At 39.4% G+C, this 20,865-nt stretch overlaps 2 protein-coding genes and 2 pseudogenes across 3 annotated transcripts; 2 read left to right on the top strand and 2 right to left on the bottom strand.

The window, feature by feature from the left end:
* Nucleotides 1–7,955: 7,955 nt before the first annotated feature.
* LOC121742400 lies at nt 7,956–10,588 on the top strand (annotated as a pseudogene).
* A 4,080-nt stretch (nt 10,589–14,668) lies between these two features.
* On the top strand, nt 14,669–16,367 carry LOC121740896. 2 transcript variants are annotated; one of them, XM_042133547.1, is made up of 4 exons: nt 14,669–15,156; nt 15,417–15,511; nt 15,884–15,986; nt 16,109–16,367. In XM_042133547.1, exons 1-4 carry the CDS (start codon nt 14,863–14,865, stop codon nt 16,130–16,132), a joined length of 516 nt encoding a protein of 171 aa, XP_041989481.1. In that variant the 5' UTR covers nt 14,669–14,862; the 3' UTR covers nt 16,133–16,367. The 2 variants fall into 2 exon arrangements, with proteins under 2 accessions (XP_041989481.1, XP_041989480.1); XM_042133546.1 differs by having other exon boundaries at nt 14,671–15,156; nt 16,116–16,360.
* A 583-nt stretch (nt 16,368–16,950) lies between these two features.
* LOC121810396 lies at nt 16,951–17,617 on the bottom strand. The gene is made up of 3 exons (XM_042211174.1): nt 17,452–17,617; nt 17,241–17,310; nt 16,951–17,123 (listed from the first exon to the last, which is right to left on the bottom strand). The coding sequence occupies exons 1-3, from the start codon at nt 17,581–17,583 to the stop codon at nt 16,951–16,953; spliced, it is 375 nt and encodes a 124-aa protein (XP_042067108.1). The 5' UTR covers nt 17,584–17,617.
* A 1,720-nt stretch (nt 17,618–19,337) lies between these two features.
* Nucleotides 19,338–20,169, bottom strand: LOC121810395 (annotated as a pseudogene).
* Between the last annotated feature and the right edge of the window lie 696 nt (nt 20,170–20,865).

The following is a 20,865-nucleotide window of genomic DNA, read 5'->3' as shown; positions in this document are numbered from 1 at the left end:
CTAACATTTAAAGCTTTGGACTGAGCAGATTTAAAAGCCTGATTTTCTTTAATTTCAATTTCCTTAGATTTTAAAGAACTTATGATCAAATCAAGAGGGGCACTATCTCTGCCATACTTTATAGCAGCTTTAATGAATCAAGGATAGCATTCATTAGAGCAATGCTAGTATACTCATCAATGGTTTTGTCACCAGACCTTTTAATATCTTGAACAAGTTTTTGAAAAACATCAATGCTATCCTCAATGTCCTTTGAAAGATCAAGCTTGAACTTAAAATTTTTTTCAACAAATACATTCTTGAAGACATTGAGGTTTCAGTATACAGAGTATCTAGCTTTGCCCATAACTCAGAAGCAGACTCAATGGCCCCAACCTTTCTGATCACAGAATCAGAAATGTTGAGGATTATAGTAGACCTGGCTAATTCATTCATTTCTGCAACCTTATTTTCATATTCAGTATCAGGGATAGTTCCCTCTACCGACTTAAAAACATTTGTTGAATCAAAATACATTTTATTTTCTGTTTCCAGATAACAAAATCATTTTTCCCATTGAAAGGAACAATACCAACTGGTTGAGACATTTTGAGGAAAATTTTAACACACACAAAAGAACCAACAAGACAGAAGGCACAACAAGCAACCCTGCTAGCACAGAAAGTGGACTTAAACACAGAACAATCGGAGAGTCCACTTAGAACAGGTATGCATGGATTTTTCAGGCAAGAATCACAGATGCACACTTACAGCAAGACACACACACAGGAGACAGTTCAAAGTGATTCCCGAAACAGGAATGAAGTACAAATGAGTTCCTCCCTATCCGTCACGTGTACCCCGGCAAGAGGATTTCCCAGTTCACAATCACCCAATGTATGGGGGCGCAGGGGGTCACTCAAGGTGGTTAAGGCACAGGGTGGATAGGCAATTCACTCAAGACACAGAAACTAAGTTCTGGAATACACACTTTGAACACAAACAAGCACACAGAAAGCGGCAACGGAAGCAAGAAAGCTGTAAAGCACCAAGAAGCATGTAGAAGACAAGAGCACAGAAAACCTAAGCTTCGGCCAGTGGCTACTACCAGCAACAACTGCCCACCCCTAAAACTAGAAAGTAGTAAAAGTTTTAGGGTTCAAGCCAATATACCAGAGCGGATACCCTTCGTTAAGGTGTATCCGTCTTACCTCAGGGCTTATACCGGAGGCCGAGCTTTACTCTGGAGAGCCCACCTCCTCTTAATTTGCCACCCGGCGTACCCAAGTGATCCCTCCGTGGCTCTGATACCACTGTAGGGATCAGATCACTCAAGATTTACTAATTACCGGGACCTCTTTTGTATTAGGTCACCACTGAGATAGCTAATCTCAGTAAGAACAAGCTAATTACAAATTCCAATTCAAGATTACAAGTAATCTATGAAACTAACTAACTATCTATTACAGATTGTGTTTCTAATCTAAGCCCTAACTAATCATAGATCAATAACAAGATCTGGAATCCAAGCTTGCACTGATATAAACCCTACACACTAGATAGAGAGGTTAGTAAACCAACACAAGATCCTCTCGGTCTCGGATCTAAACAAGAGCAATAGACAACCAGTAACCAAGGAAGAACAAGTAGAGATATGGCTCAGGTCACAACAGTGACTAAACCAGGCCAAGGACCTGCCTACACGCTTTAACCACAAGTCACAAGATGGGAAATCGTCGAACTCTAGGTCAGAAAACCCTAACCACACCGACTGCCACCAAACCGCCTATTCAGCTCACAACTTACTGGAACTCACAAATCTCACAAGCACTCCACAAGTTTTCACTTCTCTCACACTAAGCACCGTCAGATTCCAACCCTAGGTTAGAACCAATCATTCACTCTAAAGGAAACCGAGAAAGTCTCCTGACTCAAGATCTACTCCGATAGATCCTACTAAAACAAGGATTAATCGGAAAAAACTGAAGATCCGAGGAGTTCACCGGCGAAATCACCTGAGACGTGTAGAGAGAGAACGAAGAGAGAAGGCAGAGAGAAATGTTGATGAGAGAGAGAGAAAGATCTAGAATAGAGGAGAGAAAGTGAGGGGTCTCTCACTTAACACCATGGGCGGACCCAGTAAAGGAGAGGGGAGGGCTTAAGCCCCTACCCAAAATATTTTTTTTGGTTTTTTATACTTCTAATTTTTTGAAATTTTTGAAAAAATGTTTTAAGCCCCTACTGTATGAATGTTGTTGGGGACTAAATTATTGAAAATTGATCGATTTAAGGGGCTGAACTTACCTGAAAATAGAAATTTGTAGAGGAAAACTAAGAATTATAGCAGACTGCGGCTACAGGATGAAGAAGACCAACTCATAAAACATGACTAATAGAGTAGAATAATATTATTATATTAGAAAAACTATTTTCAAAATGTGCCGAGTTGTTATGCCTAAAGAAGCGTGTCAAGTTTTTTATTTTAATAATTTAAAAGCAAATGCTTATGTATGTCTTCTAATTACATTATTACCGCATAATATCAGTTTTTCTCTACTTTTTTTTCATTTCTTTTTAATCTAACGATTTAAAAACTAATTTTTTTAGGACTCATTAAGAAATTGAAAATATGCAAAACAAAAATATACTCTGCATTGGTAAAATTTATATAGGATTTTGTGACATTTTACTAAAATGGTTGAGTTTAACCTGTTTAATTTGAGTTTAAGATGATTGGATTATAGATTTTTTTAAAAAATTTAGAGTTTGCTCGAAATTTTAAATTTGATTTAAGTCATATCCGCTTCTATAACTATTGTATGGCAACATTTTCATTTATGTATAGGTTTAGTTTTACGAATAAAATATTTATGCATTTAAGTCATATCTGCTTCTATAACTATTGTGTTTGTGATTTTTTTTTCATGATTATTATGTTTCATATCTACTTCCTCCGTTATTTTATAATTGAGTCATTTTTTCATTTCGAGAAGTTCCTTTATAGTTGAGTCATTTTTATATATTATAACTTTTTTCCCACTCTTACTTTACTATCTATCTCTTACTTTATTCACTTTCTATTTTATTCTCTCTACTTTTTTCTCTCTCTTATTTTTTTAATCTATTTATTTAACACACTTAACATTTCTTTCTTAAACTACGTTCTAAAAAGTTACGCCTCAATAGTAACTGTCATAGCTAGATATATTCTTGTTGCAAATTCTTTATTTATATTAATGTTTGGATTATTTAATTTGGAAAAATAGAAAGTGGAAAAGGGGGTCTCCGTCAAATGAGTGTGTGTATGAATCGTCCGTGGCAGTACACAACAAGAACGAGCAATACGCATATAAAAAGAATATATGTTTAGGTGTATGTTATACTATTATAACTATATTTGGATATGTATTCAATATATGAATCGATTGTTCGTATTACGTTTATTGTCATTCTTATTAACTAGGATTCTTATTAACTACCTAGGAGCGAGATAGTGAAAGATACTTAATACACTTTTTATTAACATTAAATTAATTGCTAGTATATAATATAATAACAATATATTACTCCCCCCGTCCCACTTTAGGAGTCTCAGTTTACCGTTTTTGGTGTCCCACTTTAGGAGTCCCGATTAGAATATTTCATAAATGGTATTAGGCCCCATATTCCACTAACCTTTTTTCCATTCACATTTTATTATAAAACTAATATAAAAAGGAGGATCCACATTCTACTATCTTTTTTCACCAATTTTCCTTTACATTTCTTAAAACACGTGCCGAACTCAACTGGGACTCTTAAAGTGGGACAGAGGGAATAAAAGTTTATATCAAATATTGAATACGGGGAATATGTTTACAAACTGTCTATCATGCACATAGCTTCATATACTATCTGCATAAACATGGTTTCTTAGGGTTTGAATTAATCATATATTCTTTTTATTTCTTTTAAAACTTTATTGTCTTTTAGTCTTGCCGATTGAGTTGCGTTTCATCGTCTTTTTAGTAACTACTATTGCTAAATGTAAAGCGTAAAGTTATAAACTTGTATGTGTAATTTTTGAAAATTCTATTCTAAAATCAATATTAACGCAAAAATATAAATATTACTCCTTTACTTATTACTTCATCCATCCCGCTATAAGAAAGACGCTTCTTTTTTAAGAATTAAGTGGAAAGAGAATAAAGTATAAAAAAGAATAAAGTAAAAGAGATAATTAGTTTTTTTTGCTAAAATAGGAAATGACTCATTTTAGGTGGTAGTATGTCACAAAAAGAAATATGAATCACTTATAGTGAGACAAAGATAATACTTGTTCATTTTGCAGTATTCAATTTTTGTAATTTATTTTTACATAAATCATGTTTATATCTATTTTATTTTAAACTTAGAATATTAACAGAGTTTACCAACCCTTGTTGGCGCGGGCAAACCACTTTGACCCCACTTAAATCTATCTCTGGTATCGTGAGTTCGGGACAGTTCTAAAGATCAGTGAAATTTTCTCACAATATGAGTTGGCGTAGGATTGGTAAACTTCCTTCAATTTCATCTGGATCCATCACTAGATATCCTTCTCGATACTGAGTGAGATTGAGTATGGGAAGGAGGGGGAATAAAAAAGAGTAAGTATGGTTTTAAGAAATTGTTTGAATTTGTGAAAGAAAATGGGATAATGAGTTAGTGCAAAGTTGATCCCATTTTAATATCTTTGTTTATAATAAAATGTGAGTGTATAGAGGCAGACCATCTCTAAGGGTACAATAAAATCTAAAATGAGATATGTAATTAGCTCCAATAGTATTCCAAAACCAATCTCATTTTTTATTTTTGGAAAAAAAATATCTATCTTTAGGTTTACACTAAACTCAAACCCAAAAGTTTTTCAAATTTTGTCAGTAAAAAAGCATAAGAGCATCCACAATGGGGCGCCCGATGGCGTCCATCGTCCTCGGGCGCGGACGATGGCACCATTGTGGGTGCCTGGCATCGGGCGCGCTCGATGCTCACGGCCGATACATCGTCCGCGGCGTATAGCGCGGACGATAGCCTATCGTCCGCGCCATCGTCCACCGCATTGTGGGCTCCGCGGACGATGGTCGCGGACGATGACACGTGGTTTCATTTTTTTTATAAATACCTTTCATTTTTAACATTTCATTTCGCGATTCCACTCTCGAAACTCACATTTTTTATTACTACGAAATGGATTCATCAAGTCCCAACAGTCCGATGTTCAGTGGTGAGGCGCGTTGGCGGGTACAGAACTCGGCGAATATCGATCATTCGCCGCCAACACGCAGTACGGTCCCGAATTCAGCACGGAATCGTACGATTTTTCTGACATGGAGCCGTCACCAAACCGACCCGTCGCCCCCTCCCGCCGCGCTGCCGACGCCACCCCATCCGCCGCACCCGCCAAAAAGAAGCGGACCCGGCATCGCGCATACAAGTTGCCACCTCCGGAAGTATGTGAAGAGTACGCACCCGACCGTACAAACTACCAGCCGGATGAAACCCTCATATTGGCGAGGTATTGGGTGGATATATCGGAGGATCTGATATTCGCGAACAACCAAAGGCAGATCGGGTACTGGGAGCGCATCGTCGAGCGCTACGATGAGGCGAAGCCGCCGAGAGCTTACAAGCTCCAACCGGAGCAGCTCCGCAAGCACTGGGACCAGGTGAAGAAGCAAATCAACCTGTTCTCGTCGGAGTACGAGAAGTGCGCGCGGGGGCAGGGGAGCGGCGAGAGCTTGAGCGACGTGCGCTCCAAAGCGCTGTTGTCGTACCAGTCCCTGTACGGCGAGTTCAAGCACGAGGCCATCTGGGCGCTCTTGAGGGACAAGCAGAAGTTCCAAGGCGATTTTGTGCATACCAGGGGGGAAGAGGTCGAAGGCCACAGAAGCTGGTGGTGGCACGAGCAGCGACTGCGGGAATCGTCCGGTAGACCTCAACCGGACGTACATGGAGGACGATAGTACCGGCACACCGATGTCCTCCCTGCGTCCCATAGGCGTCAAGGCTACGAAGGCCAAGGTGAAGGCTACGGCGACATCATCCTCGACCACCGCAACCCCATCGCCGTTTCCAGCCCCGACCCCGAAGGCCGCCGCCTTTGAGTCGTTGGCAACTGCCTCGATGGCGAGGACGTTGTTGCAGACGCACAAGGCCCTCAAGATGTGTACGGACCCCGACGAAGCCGAATATCTCCGGGCGTTGATCGATGAGCTGTGCCGGAAGTTAGGAATTGCGTAGATTAGCCGGTTTTTAGTGTAACTTGAATCGTGTAACTTTTTCCGTAATCAATATTCGCCGGTTTTTAATTACTCGTTCTTTTTTTGTTAATTTTCGTTTGCATACTATATTTGAAAACATTTAAATTAATTAAACAAAACAATAGTACAACTGATGGCGTGGCGCGCCTTAGGGTGCCCCACTGCAGGTGGAGGGTAGGAGGATAACTGATGACGTGGCGCGTCTTAGGGCGCCCCACTGCTAATAGTCTAAAATGGATAATATTCTTTAAAGTTTGAATTTAGTGTAAATGGTTGGAGTAAAATCATGATGTGACATTTACACTAAAATGAGTTTCAGTTTTGTGTAAATGGTTGGAGATGCTCTTAGGGCATCCACAGTGGGACGGACGATAGGCCGCCCGATGCCTCTGGCGCGCCATCGTCCGCCATTGTGGGTGGGCGGACGACGGACGAAGCGCGGACGATAGGGCATCGTCCGTGACATCGTCCCCCCACTGTGGGCGACGCGGACGATGCAACACGTTTTTATTTTTTTTCGAAATTTGTCTATTTAAACCTCGATTGTCATTCTATTTTTCATACGAACATTTCTCGCATCTCTCATTTCTCTCATCTCTCACATTTCTCCATCTCTCACAAATCAAAATGAACCACGACGACGACCGGAGTTCCTCGGAGGACGGTAGTCCGACCTTGACTCGAGCCTTAAATGCAGCCGTGCAAGACGCAATGGCGGAATGCTTAGCCATAATGCAACACGAGGTTATTCAAATAAAGGTTTTTCCCAATTTTTGTAGTTATTTAAATATTCAAATAGAAGAAAATGCTTAGGGCGCGCCTTAGGGCGCCCCACTGCAGGTGGAAGGGCAGGAGGATAAAATGCTGACGTGGCGGTGCATAAGGCGGGCTTTCTTACCTAAAATGAAAAAAAAGCAAACGAGACTTTAAATTACAGAGCTAAAGTAGCAAAATGAATCATTATTTCACGAACGGATATACGCCATCCGTCCCAACTAAGTTGAGTCGTATTCCTCTTTGGGATGTCCCAAGTAAGTTGAGTCATTTCCTTTTTTAACAAAAAACAAAACATTCAATCACCCTTACTTTATTCTACTATCTATTTTACTCTCTCTTTATATTTCCTATTTTATTCATCTCTCTTACTTTTCACTCCAATTTCTTAATTTTCGTGCCTAAAAGTTACTCCCTTCGTCGGCGAATAGGAGTCCCGTTTTTTCATTTTAGACTGTCCGCAAATAGAAGTCTCGGTTCACTTTTACCATAAATGATAATAGGATCCCACCTTCCACTAATTCATTTCACTCACATTTTATTTAAAACTAATATATATAAATAAGACTCTTATTCCACTAACTTTTTTTCATCTACTTTTCTTAATATTTCTTAAAATCCGTACTGCTCATAAATGGATTCCTAACGGCGGATGTATGGAGTAGGTCTCACCTTTGTGATGGAGGGAGTAGGCACCAAGGAGAAAATTCGGAGGGATTTTAAAAATGATGAATTTTTTTATTTGACCGAAGAGTAGACTGTAGAAGAATACACACAGGCAAAAAAATAAAAAGAAATAAAAGAAGATCTGAGGCCACATACAAACTTGTGGCTCAGAATTCAGTTTCGCTGCTGATGTGGAATCAAACCTTAAAAACGCCATCTCTTCTCCCACGTTGCCCAAGAACAGGTATGCACTGATAAGAGAGAGAAAACACGCACAAACACAGAGCAAAAAGGTACCCCCAGAAATAGAAAAAGAACACAAAAAACTCAGTGTGAGTGCGTGTCAGATCTCTCAATTTTATCTCAATTTTATCCCAACTCATCGGGAGTTTTTTTTGTCTTGTTTATAAACGGTGGAAGAAAGAACTCGAGGGGATAACCAGAGAGAAAATGTCTGAAGTGAAAGACCCCAAGATTAAGCTTTTCGGAAAAACCATCGAACTTCCCGAGACTGCCTTGGCGGCGGAGAAGACTGGTGAAGCAGCTCAGTCATGTGATGCTGCTGGAGAGGATACTTCGATTAATCAAGATCCCCCTTGTTCATCTAGCTCCATGATTGAAGAAAATGATATCAACGGCGACGGAGAGGACCATGAATCGAACAAGGTATTCATTTCGAACTAGTAATTGATTATTGAAGTTTTGATGAAAAGTCCTTGGAATGAGCATTAATCGGTCGATCTTGGTTTTAATTGATTTTTTTTAATTTTGTTTACTTTTGTGTTATGCTGTCTCGATTTAGGGTTTCAGAGTGGTTATGTTGTTTCTGGCTTACACTGAATATGAATTCGAAAGCTTAGTTTAGTATCTATGATAAAGTGATATAACTTATATGGTTTCTATGTGTCTGGTTAGGTTTGCAATTGTGATTTATTCCTTGTATTTCTGGGGTTCATGGTGATCTTTATGAATATCTATTGTCTACTTCAATATTCCAAAATCAAAAGTGTTTGGGTCAGTGTAGAGAGAATTGTGAATTGGATGGAGAAAATCCTAGTTGTAGTGATAAAATTGAAGACAGATGAAATTTAGTAACCATCTCTTCTTTATTGTCTTCTAGATTGTGACTTTGTGATGTTTTTGGCATTAATGGAATCCCTCATTTGTTATAAACAAATGGAATGTGCTATTTAGACCTTAAATGGGGCTTACTTATGCAACTAGTAGCAACTGTGAACTCATAGCTTTTGCTTCCATATGATTGCAGAACCAATCAGGCTTAAAACACGACGATAAAGAGGAGGGTCGGTCCCAGGCTTTGACATTGGATGAATTAAAAGATTCTAATGCAACCCCATCTATAGTTGAGGAACCTAAGGCATTGTCTGCTGGTAGCGATGCCAGACCCCATGGAAAGCTTGAAGACGGAAGAGGACCAGACTGAGACCAGTGACTCACAGGACAAAACTCTGAAGAAGCCAGACAAGATACTCCCGTGTCCTCGTTGCAACAGCATGGATACAAAATTTTGTTATTTTAACAATTACAACGTCAACCAGCCAAGACATTTCTGCAAGAATTGTCAGAGGTACTGGACAGCTGGTGGGACCATGAGGAATGTGCCTGTAGGGGCCGGTCGCCGTAAGAACAAGAATGCTGCTTCCCAGTTCCGTCATCTAACTGTTCCTGATGGCCTTCAGAATGTTCGGGTGGACCTCCCGAACGGAATACACCACCCTGTTCTGAGCCCCAATGGCACTGTTATCACTTTCAATTCAAACACACCTCTATGTGAATCAATGGTGTCTGTCTTAAATATTGCCGATAAAACCGTCAGAAACAACATGAGGAACGGGTTTCACAGACCGGAAGAAGTAGGAATCGAGGCTTCTCATGGGCTTAAAGAGAATGGAGATGATCGCTCAAGTGGATCTTCCACCACTGCTGCAAGTTCAAAGGAAGAAGTTGGTAAAACCGGCTTGCCTGAACTGATACCAAACAGTCATCCCTTTCCTCCCCAAGTTCCTTGCTTTCCAGGTGCCCCATGGCCTTATCCGTGGCATTCTGTTCAGTGGACTGCTCCCGTGTCTCCACCAAACTTTCAACCCGGTGGCTTTGCTTTGCCCTTCTATCCTCCGGCACCAGCTTACTGGGGTTGTACTGTACCTGGCCCTTGGAATGTTCCTTGGATTATCCCCCCAACACCATCACAGAGCCACACTCCTCCGAATTCCAGCCCCAATTCCCCGACATTAGGGAAGCACTCGAGAGATGACAACACTCTGATGCCCGTCAACCCAGAGGAAGCAAGTGAGAAGGAGAGTAATCCCGAGAAATGTCTGTGGGTTCCGAAAACTTTGAGAATTGACGATCCTGGAGAGGCCGCCAAGAGTTCCATATGGGCAACTTTAGGTATAAAGAATGAGAGAGCGGATTCTGTGGGTAGTGGTGGTCTTTTTAAGGCCTTCGAAAGCCAAGCGAAAGGCGGTGAAAAGGCTCATGGTCCAGAAACATCGACAGTTATTACAAGCAAATCCAGCAGCTTTGTCTAGGTCATTGAGCTTCCAAGAGAGCTCTTAAGCTTACCGAACTGTAGTTGTCTTCTTCTTGAATAGTCTCGACAGGATATCATTGCTTGATTTGTTCCAGACAATCCCTTGTGCCAGGATATCCATTGATGAAGCTACAGACGAATGAGGCTGGAGATTGGGTAAATTCTCTTCAATCTTCATAAACATGTGATTACTTAACATTAAAACTAGCAAATAGCTGTTCTTTGGTAGGTAGTAGATGGACTCGGGGGCTTGTTTAGTTATTGTACATAATTATATGCGAGAGCAAGAACAGTGTAATGCTTGTGCAGCGCAATAAGTTGAGTTTCTTTGTAATACTATTTGCCTCTTCCTAAAGTAGGTTCTTATCGGAAAACATCCATTTCTATCCAAGGCCGAGATGGTCATCGAATTTGATATTTGGATTGGAATTAGATGATACAGTATTTAGAAAGTGTGACTAAGAAGAAGCCTTTCTACTCTTTTAGGTCAGTGTTCCCTTTAGTTTAGTGATACTTGTGTAATAACAGTCGATAGTCTTTCTTGATTAGTTAAGCATGTGAGATGTCAAATTTGGCTCAAGAGTAGGAGATGGTGAATACAGTGGTCCACATTATCTGCTTGTTGAGTATTATATTGATTTATCTTCTTAGCATGTGTGTGTGTGGGGTTTTCTTGCTCAAGATGAAATTTATTTTGAAAAATAATGACAAGGTATATGATTTTAATAGATAGAGATGAGAACACACCTCTTCCTTTCACTTTCGATTTCGATTTCAATTTCAATTTGATCATCAATTCGAACTTACTGTTAACCCAACTAATCAATGATGCCAGAATTGTCATGTTTTTAGTAATAGCTCTATCATCTTCTTTGGTGGATTTCAATATTCAAATAAATCTCATCTAATTTATCATTCTCACTTCTATACATGCATTGTGAATTTATTTTCCAGCTTATGGAAATGGTATATTGTAGCCAATTTTTGTACCTCACAGTAATTAACATTTCTGATGGAAATGTTAACTTGAATTCGTACACTCCATATTTTTCTTCAAAAAATGGGTAGTATGCGTGATTTTTGTATAATTGCACTTCATATCGGATAACATATGCTAATTTGTATTAATTCAAAATACATTTTGCAAGTTAAATAACAAGCCAGTATACAACGATTTAGGAGTTTGATCCCTGGCGGCGAGCCCACCGGCTAGCTGATCCCTGGTGCTCGCCAGTCTGCTCGTCTAACCATTGCAGCCGGCAAGCGCCAAATCGGCGGAAAAAACTGCGAGCGCACGCCGATTTCCGACCGCTGGTCGATGCGCTCGCCGATCGGCTGGTACCCATTGCAGGCTCTTGATCGGCGAGCGATCGGCAAGCGGATTTTATTTTTTTATTTAATTTTCGAAACACTATATATACGCGATTTGCACCTCATTTTCATTTGCACCACTTGTTTTAACGAGTATTCTCTTTATCTTAATTTTTGTATAAGAGCAACAACGCGAAATGAGTAGCGCGGGTGGTAGTAGTGGCGGGGATGCTGAGAAGTACGACCGGCGAATGAACGAAGTGTTGGAGGCGTATACGTCCCGTGAGATAGACCGGTTGTTACAGAGGGCCTTGCAGCCGGCGGTACCTCGACCTCGACCCGTTGTCCACCGCCGAGCAGTGATTGAGCGGGATCACGTAGAGCTGCACATCAGCGGCTACATGAAGACTACTTCGCACCGGAGCTGCAGTTTAACATCAACCTTTTCAGGAGGCGTTTTAGGATGAGCAGGGCTCTGTTTATGCGTATTGTTAACGCTTTGGAGCGTCGATATCTGTATTTCCGCTTCAGACACGATGCGGCTGGCAAACCCGACCACACACCTATTCAAAAGTGCACTGCGGCAATTAGGCAGTTGGCCTACGGAGGCGCGGCAGACATGTGGGACGAGTACCTCCACATCGGTGAGACGACTGCCCTTGAATGTTTGAAGTATTTCTGTCAGGGCGTGGTTGAAATATTCGGTGATAAGTATCTTCGAAGCCCTAACCCCCGAAGACTGCAAGGAGCTGATGCAGATGCACGGGGAGAAGCATGGGTTCCCGGGTATGTTAGGCAGCATAGATTGTATACATTGGGAGTGGAAGAACTGTCCCGCTGCCTGGAAGGGGTTCTACACGACCGGCTACAAAGGAAAGAATCCCACGATGATTCTCGAGGCCGTAGCTGATTACCGGCTGTGGATTTGGCATGCATATTTTGGGGTAGCCGGGTCGAACAACGACCTCAACGTCCTCAACTCGTCGCCCCTTTTCAACGAGCAGTGTCAGGGCGTCGGTCCGGCCATCAGTTTTATCGCCAACAGGAACCAACATGATATGTGCTACTACTTGGCGGATGGGATATACCCTAGGTGACCCGTCTTTGTGAAGACGATCAGGTGCGCATCAGATGAGGTGAAGGCCTACTTTGCAGAACGGCAAGAGTCGACGCGCAAGGACGTGAAGCGCGCATTTGGTGTGCTCCAGTCTCGATGGGCGGCAATTAGGGGTCCAACGCGGTTGTGGCATGTCGATTGCATTGCTGATATAATGTACGCCTGTATTATCATGCACAGCATGATTGTCGAAGATGAAGGTGTACAACTGACTAGTTGGCCAACGACGATAATGCAGTCGGTCCAAGCCACGACGTGGCCGCCCCGAACGTACGAAGTGGGGTACCTCATGATGAAGCCGGCCGCCTCCAAGCACATGCCGACATGCGCTAAGTAGAAGCTCATGTTCGACTCCAAAGGATTTAATTGAAGAGTTGTGGCGCGGAGGACTGCACATAGTTAGTTTTTTTGAAAAAAAAATTATGTAATTTTTTTATTTAAATAAAATTATTGCATTTTCCCGTATTTGTGTCGTAAGTTGAAGTCCGTATTTGGTGTGATTGTTATTATTTTGTTTATTGTGGCTAGACTATTGCTTGTCCTGATGATGTGGCAGGAAGAGTTTTTAGTGCTGATGATGTAGCAGAAAGAGTTTGTGGTTAGGCTATGGCTGAGCTATTGCTTGTCCAAAACTATCGTGGATGCTCTTAGTGTAAGATATCGTCTCGTCTTTTCAGTTTGCTCTTTCAATCACATTGACAAGTGACGAATTCTTGTTCAAGTGTTTTAAGAAAATGATGTTACTTGTATGCTGTCAAAAAAGACTTCTACATTAGTGTAATTATTACTCCATCACAACAATGTCCTGTGACGTATTTTTCGTAGAAGGATATTGGACCTGAATTCCCAGTAAGAAACTATACTACCATTTAGTTAAAAAATGAAATAATTTGCCAACAAAGAGAGGCAGCGTGGACTTTATGATACACATAGTTAAATAAAAAAGATAAAAGAAAAAGTATGAGTAGATTCAAAGCAAAATAAAGTTGCACTGGATTTAATGGTTTTGATACAAGTACATGAATTATTATTCAACTAGTAGTCACATAAATGCGTGCGTTTGACCCACAAAAATACTTATTAGGATTTGGAAGAAAACTGGCACTCCAAGAAACTCACGCCATTGCTACTGCTACTGCTACTGAGTTGCAGGTACTTACTTGACAACATTCTCATCCTCTCAATTTCAATCTCTTTATGTAGTATATTTATATGAACATTTGCAGGAAAAATGAAGGACAATGTTTGAGTTGGATTATGCAGAAACAGGGCCAAACCCACAATGAAAGATCTGTTATTCCTCCACAATCTTCCTTCTCTGCTGAATCTCCTTATTGAACTTCCTTTACCATTCTATTTCCAGAGTTTGCTTGTATTCAAATAAATTAACTCACACTTATACATTTTTCTCTTTTGCTTAATTGTTTACTATCTTCAATTTATAACTGTATTATCTCATTTATCACTTCTTCAATTTTTATTGATATCAACAATCTTTTCTAACTCAACATTTGATAATTTAGGTTAGTATCAAGGTATTAAGTAGTTCTTTCATTCATTTTCTGTTGACAATTTTGACTCTTGTTAAAAAACCAACATAGTCAGTTTTTGCTCGTGTCTATAAGTCAATCTAAATCATTTTTGCTTATATTCATTAGTCACTTCAATTTTTCATTGATAGTTTGTGCTTTTGTCGAATTTGTTTATTTTTTGTATCAAAGGTTTTTTTTATATGCATGGATTAGGGTTAAGCCGAGTCAATATAGATATCATAATGAATGAACTAACAATTAATTATAGATCGTTAATTATTTTGATACCATGATAAAAATAAAAATAAAAATAAAATGAAATACTACTAGTATATACAGAAAAATAAAAGATCCGAAGAATTGTAACCCCAACTTCTGTGTTAAAATCTGAAGTTTTGAAGTTTTAATTCTACCTAGCATGAAATTTGAGCGACTATTATTTATTAAGTTTACAATCTTAATTTTAACTTATTAAGTTTGCAATCTTAAAAATGCTGTGCTAAATTAAATTTGGAAATCAAGAAATTGATTTGAATCGAATTATAGAAGTCCATGTTTTTGGTGGAAGTATTAAAGATAAAAATTTGAAGGCAATCAAACGTTTGTTTCCCCAACGGATAAGATATTTCTCCCCGCGTCGCCGTGACAATGGCGACGGCGCTATCTTCCATATTGCCGCTAACGGCGCATAGCTCCCTCTCTGCATCCACTTTCAACAACCCTCCATCGTCCCTATGGCTAACAACGCAATTTCTTCGCCCCTTCGCCCCTTCTCTTCGAACGACATCACCATTTTCACCCAATTCACCGCCGAGCTCCGTTAATGTCCCGTCGGCGGCGGCGGTGGAAGGTGGACAGCAAAGCGGTGACATTTCGATGAGCATTGACGTCCTTAAGCGCTTCATTGACCTCAACTCCGGCAGTTGGAAGGGTTCTCTCCATGTAATTGTTCATTCTTCCCAGCTCTGTATTTTCTATGAACAAAATCTAGGTTTTCACTTTTACGTTTTCATGTATGCAATGTTTGTAATGATTCTTCTGATCAGTTTTAATCGTTGACAATGTTAATATGAAGCTTCATTCTGTGTTTGTTTTGTATGAGTGAGGTATTTCTGATTTGAAGAAATTTTATTACTGTGATTTAGAGAGTTTGAACTTTGAGCGAGGATGCTGATAATGCATTTTTGGTTGATATATTGCAGCAATTCGATTGTAATGGGAATTTGCTATATAAGATTAGTACAAAGCTTGCTGCGAGCTCTTACGGAGAAAATGAACTCATGAGTTTGATCCAGTCGTAAGTTTTTACCCTGGAAGATTACTTGAACGGACTTTCGATATGAACACATTACCATGGATATAGGTTATTTGTCGCTTTCATATGATTTTCGTTTTTCTTCCTTTGGGTATGATTGAAGCTTTACTATCCTAAGTTCCTAACCAATAAATTGAGAACAATTTCTGTGAAGTCAATGTTTTTGGAAGGTGAAACTGTATAACCTGTTTTGAGATTCAACTATTTATTGGTTCGAACTTTGAAGTAACTATATCTTTCCAAGTGCCAGAGAAACTGCATAGCATGCTATGGTTGCTATTAATAGAATCCCATTGCTCTGTTTTTCTTCTATATGGTATTACTCGGGTGTTAAACTGGTTTCCCAAAATATAGGTTATACATCAGGCAGCCTCCATTGAGCCCTGAAGACGAGCCAGAGTGGTTTGAATACAAGATTAAAGAGACCAACATGTTTACGGTGGACAAATATCAGCAGGTGAGACTTCTTATTGCCTGATCTCACTATTGGTTATTCAATAGTAATGCGCAAGATCTAAATTTGCCGGCAGTTCAATAATCGAAATTTGAATTACTTTGCGTATCATCCAATGAATTTAGTTTGCAGATTGGGTTCTTTCCTAAAGAGAAGGCATTTGCATTGAGATACCAAACAGCTGGAATGTTGGAAACAGCTTTGAGAAAAGGGGTTCTAGGTGAAGATGATATTGGAGAAGAATTTCCCAGGTGTGTTCTGCGATATAGATAAGCAGTTTTGGTTGAATAGGTTAACAATTCCTAAAATTGGAAGTTGAGAAAAAACCTTTGATTTATTGTTTTGATTGTTCATCGTTATTATGGAAACACAGCCGTACTTAATATTCGATGTTTCAATATGCATCTGATCCATAGCCTGAATGTAAAAACTATATATTTAACTGCTTTTATGATTGTATGGACATGTGTCTCCCATGCTTTGGATGAATATTATTGACAACCTTGGAATCAAACAACATCCCTCTTTATTCTCTTTTTTTTATCATGCTGGGTGGAAATAAAATCTTCGTTATGTTAGGTTTCGACATTGCATGTTGGTCAGAGTACAAGAATCAATAAGCCAGCTCTAGGGCGATAAAGATATTTTGTTGTGGACACCTGTATGAACTTCTGTTAAAAATAAGAGCTGGGATGATTGCTTCCATTAGGCAAATGATAAATTAAAAGGTTACTCACAAAATCATTTGTTTTCTTCCTCAATAGCCTCTTTTTGTATGGAGAGCCTAATATAGTTGCTGAATTCTTCTGAGATTGTGGAATAGAATTTACTGCCTTGTGCATCTTGTCGTTGAAACTTAAGGTGGAAACTAATGCCGGCAAGACAGATTTCAATAGGGTCTCCGACGTCTTATCATCATGGTCGTTCGCATGAACTTTAATACCATTAAAACTTAAGTAGGCCTGGTCTAGTTTAGTGTCTTCACCGCACCAGAATCTTCACTCTGCACTAAGCCAGGATGCCCTTTTCTTTGGGCATCTATTAGCATTACTCCATCTTTGCTTGAGAACAACTCTTTAAGATTACTCTTGCTATCTACTTCGTAATGAAGAACTCTTCCATTTGTAAATGGGCCATTATCTACACAAGAAGGTGGAAATATAAAAACTGGTGTTGCTGATCCAAAAGCTAAATAAGTTAATGCTCCGAGCAAACCAAAGAGGTGAAAAGAAACTGGAGAAGTTTGCTATTGTTTACCTCCATGAACGCTACTAAAGTCATCATCGGAGTCGGACTCCAGTAAACTGAGTGTGTCAAACCATTCTTCCTGGTAGATTGCTGTAGAATATAAGTATATCTTGTCATTCTTAACGTAGCCAATCTCGTAATCCTCAAGAAACGGAGGTTCATCAGTTTGGATTGGAGTGATAACATAAAACACTAGAATTTTCAGTTTTGTAGGATATACCATTGACATCACTTTGACTGTGGTGAAATTGCAGCTGAGTGAGATGGAAAGAGGAATTAGAGACTGGAGATGTTCTGCATTTGGCAGTCGTGTGAACAAATTCACTAACTGTAGATACTCGAGCTCCTGCATCACTATTCCGTATCCTGTTTACCTCTGAAGCTGATTTCACGAGTCTCTTTTTCGAGGGACCATGGTACCTCCCTGTCTTACTACTTTTGACGTTTAGTTGCTATATATGGAGATGATACACAACCACCCATTATAGCAATTCAGTCTCTAAATCTCTGCAAAAATATATAAGGTGCTGCTGAAAAATGCCTTGGGCCTTTATCTTGTTGAATTGATAATACATGACACACATACCTTAGCACGGCATTAAGAACAACGAAGCGCCCCGTAACTGCAACAAGTGCAGTCCTCCCCCTTTGAATAGGTTAAAGATCAGAGGGAAGATTCATGAATTGCATTCTCCACTTCCCCTGATGAACTACCAATACATCAAGAGTGCTAAAGTGTGAGCCTGGTCTGGAAATTCAACCAACAACATATCCAACAAAATGAAATAATTTACAAAACAATTGATTATTGAGATTACTATATAAGAATAGAAGACCAAATTTCTAGTATATGCTTCTATCATTGATTTGAATTTAAGCGTCAAGGTGATTAACATTTAACAAATGGGATTCAAGCACCAAAACATAAACTAATACTCCATTTATTACCAGAAGGAATTTGCCTTAAAATAGACACAGTGCGTGAAGATGAGATAGAGAGAGGTGGGACCTGTAACAAAGGCTCTCCATGGGAAAAGGAGAAGTGGGTCCGGTAGAAACTCCAATCTTGCACCTTTCTATTTGTGTTGTTCCATTTTTCTTTCCATTTTTGTATCTATAGTGGGTTAAAGATACAGATAGGAGGAGATAGCAACGTTGTTTAATTGGTGTTCCCTCCTCCTTTCTCGTTATTTTTCCAAGTGGTGAATCAACCTTATTATCCGCTTTACAATCTTATCCAATTTGTCTGATTTAATGATTCTTGTTTGGTTTATTGGCATTCTACCATCAATAATGCTCATGAATTATTGCATCACTCGCGTCAAAATGAAATCTTTTCTATTTGGTGTGTGGTTTCTTCATTGAATTTTAAACTTAAAAACATAATTGGATCGATTAAATGATCGGTCTGCGGTTAAATTAGTTGAACTTGCTAGTTTGATCCGATTTTCAGATCACAAATGTAGAATTGAAATTTATGAATGGTATTACTACTATATACTCTGTACTTTGGTTTAGGGATAAACACATTAATAGGCAAGCCGCAACGCTTTACAATGTAAAATAATTAACGAAAATACCCACATCGCGATGTATTAAGATGACAACCCTTCTTAAAGTGACAACGTACCACCAATCCCGTGCTGCCACGTGGCACGTTATCCAGCAATATTAGGTGCGTATCCAACAATATTCATTTATTAGGCGTTTACAAATTGCATGATAGTAATAGGTTGATTGCAGTGTAGATTGTTGAGTATTGCATTATGCAATACTCAACAATCTACACTGCAATCCACGTAGTACTATCATGCAACCATCTAAAGCGCTTACTATGATATTGTTGGATACGCCCCCAATATTGCAGGATAGCGTGGCAAGTGACAGTACGAGGTTGGTGGTACGTTGTCACTTTAAAGATAGTGTCACCATAACACACCCCTACCCCCTCACACATCACATATAAATATATAACCAAGGCTAGAAAATGACGTACAATCTGAAATAAAAGAACCAACAAAATGATCCTCAATGCAATGCCATTGTCAATTTGCATCTAGCTCATAGATTCACACACAAAAAAACTATCCGATCCGGTCCCGGACATTTGTAAACGACAGTTCAGTGTGTGGCACCAGAATTATGCTAAACTTAACTCAAGAATTTACACACTACACACACTTGGTTCTACGTATTATACACATGAATACGCCACAAGTTCTTACAGAGGAATCTTGTATGCTAAATGTGTAAAAAACGAATATGGCACGACTAGAAACAAAGCAAAACCTCAATAGTCGGGAATGTTGGCAAACCGGTATCCTTGGGCACCTCTCCACGAATAGTAGGCAATCCGAGTTTCATAGAAGCCTACAATCATTTCATAATAGTAAGTATAAAAGCTGAGTCATGCGCAAGAAATTACACAAACAAGATGCATCTACGATAGTATGGACTATGGAGGATTTCGGGTTATAAAGTATTTATATGTGTAAACACATTGCACCAAACATTTTGAGGCAGAGGAATACAGCACATAAAAGAGGGTAGCAACAGGTGGAGTATACGAGTTATGTATTACCCCTCAGGAAGACCATGTAGAATGTAATCTAGTGCTTATAATCATTCTCTAGGCCAAAAGGTACTAAATAATTGAACAAAGAGGCTATCGAAATACCTGGCACGAAGGTCAGCAAACCTAGTCCTAAGAGGCCATAAGCTTGGGAGAGCTCGCCTCCCATGTGACCAGTGAAGATGAAAACTGCAAGCAAGATAAGCAGACACCCAAGAAGCAGCAAAAAGATTGCAAGAGCTATCGACTTCCAAGGAACTTTGTCATAGCTTCTGGGAGTATAATCAAATCTAGGGTCATGTCGAGTTGGACCACTACCATTATTATAGTCATCGTCATCATCAGCATACGACTATATCGGACGTTCCTTTAGATGCCATTCTTGTAAGTCTATTTTATAGAAAGATCCCTGGAACAACCTCACAAAATAAGAAAGCTTCAATACAAAACACGAGGATATTTGAATTTTGAAAAGACCAACAAAATTTTATGGAGAAAATTGAAAAGCCAAGCGACACCTACAACGCGGCAATAGAGAAGTATATCCTTACAAACAATTCAAAGCTAGGAGCACCATATGCATATGATGGTTGCAACATGTGATAATTAAGCCATTTACTTCAATTTCTCATCAGTTTACATATTCAAAAAACATCCCAGTCTATTGCACAAACTAAAAGCTTAGGAAAACTGCAATTAACTATCCATTACATGAAAAGGTAAATACACAAAACGCTCATGCATAAATTCATTCAAATACAATATGTGCTCTTAATAAAAGAGTGAGATGCAGCAATATCCATAGGCCTTGACTTCTATACTCAACCAAAAGTTCCAAAAAGTTATACTCATAAAATATAGCTTATGCAGAGCAAAATGGCTAGTGCAACAATATCAAACACTCATATAGGTGTGAACTGTGAACCGTGAAGTACATATCTTAAAAGTCAAAAAGTTAAATTCCTCCATCTCTAGAGTCTAGACCGTAGGCTAATATATGTAAATGGTGCTCAAAACCTAACATTTATTTCTAAATACTAAACATATCTGGATCGGACCAGC

Source organism: Salvia splendens, chromosome 7 (genome assembly GCF_004379255.2).
Source record: "Salvia splendens isolate huo1 chromosome 7, SspV2, whole genome shotgun sequence".
Classification (NCBI taxonomy): domain Eukaryota; kingdom Viridiplantae; phylum Streptophyta; class Magnoliopsida; order Lamiales; family Lamiaceae; genus Salvia; species Salvia splendens.
This window is presented reverse-complemented; position numbering and strand designations above follow the sequence as displayed.

What these genes read in the sequence shown, in the direction of transcription:
- LOC121810396 (XM_042211174.1), bottom strand. Translation starts at nt 17,583, where the DNA reads ATGCAGGAGCTCGAGTATCTACAGTTAGTGAATTTGTTCACACGACTG. An exon ending in CAGTCAAAGTGATGTCAATG is followed by an intron (nt 17,311 to 17,451) that starts GTATATCCTACA and finishes GCAATCTACCAG; the next exon opens with GAAGAATGGTTTGACACACT. An exon ending in CTTTAGTAGCGTTCATGGAG is followed by an intron (nt 17,124 to 17,240) that starts GTAAACAATAGC and finishes CTTCTTGTGTAG; the next exon opens with ATAATGGCCCATTTACAAAT.
- LOC121740896 (XM_042133546.1), top strand. Translation starts at nt 14,863, where the DNA reads ATGGCGACGGCGCTATCTTCCATATTGCCGCTAACGGCGCATAGCTCC. An exon ending in GTTGGAAGGGTTCTCTCCAT is followed by an intron (nt 15,157 to 15,416) that starts GTAATTGTTCAT and finishes GATATATTGCAG; the next exon opens with CAATTCGATTGTAATGGGAA. An exon ending in CTCATGAGTTTGATCCAGTC is followed by an intron (nt 15,512 to 15,883) that starts GTAAGTTTTTAC and finishes CCCAAAATATAG; the next exon opens with GTTATACATCAGGCAGCCTC.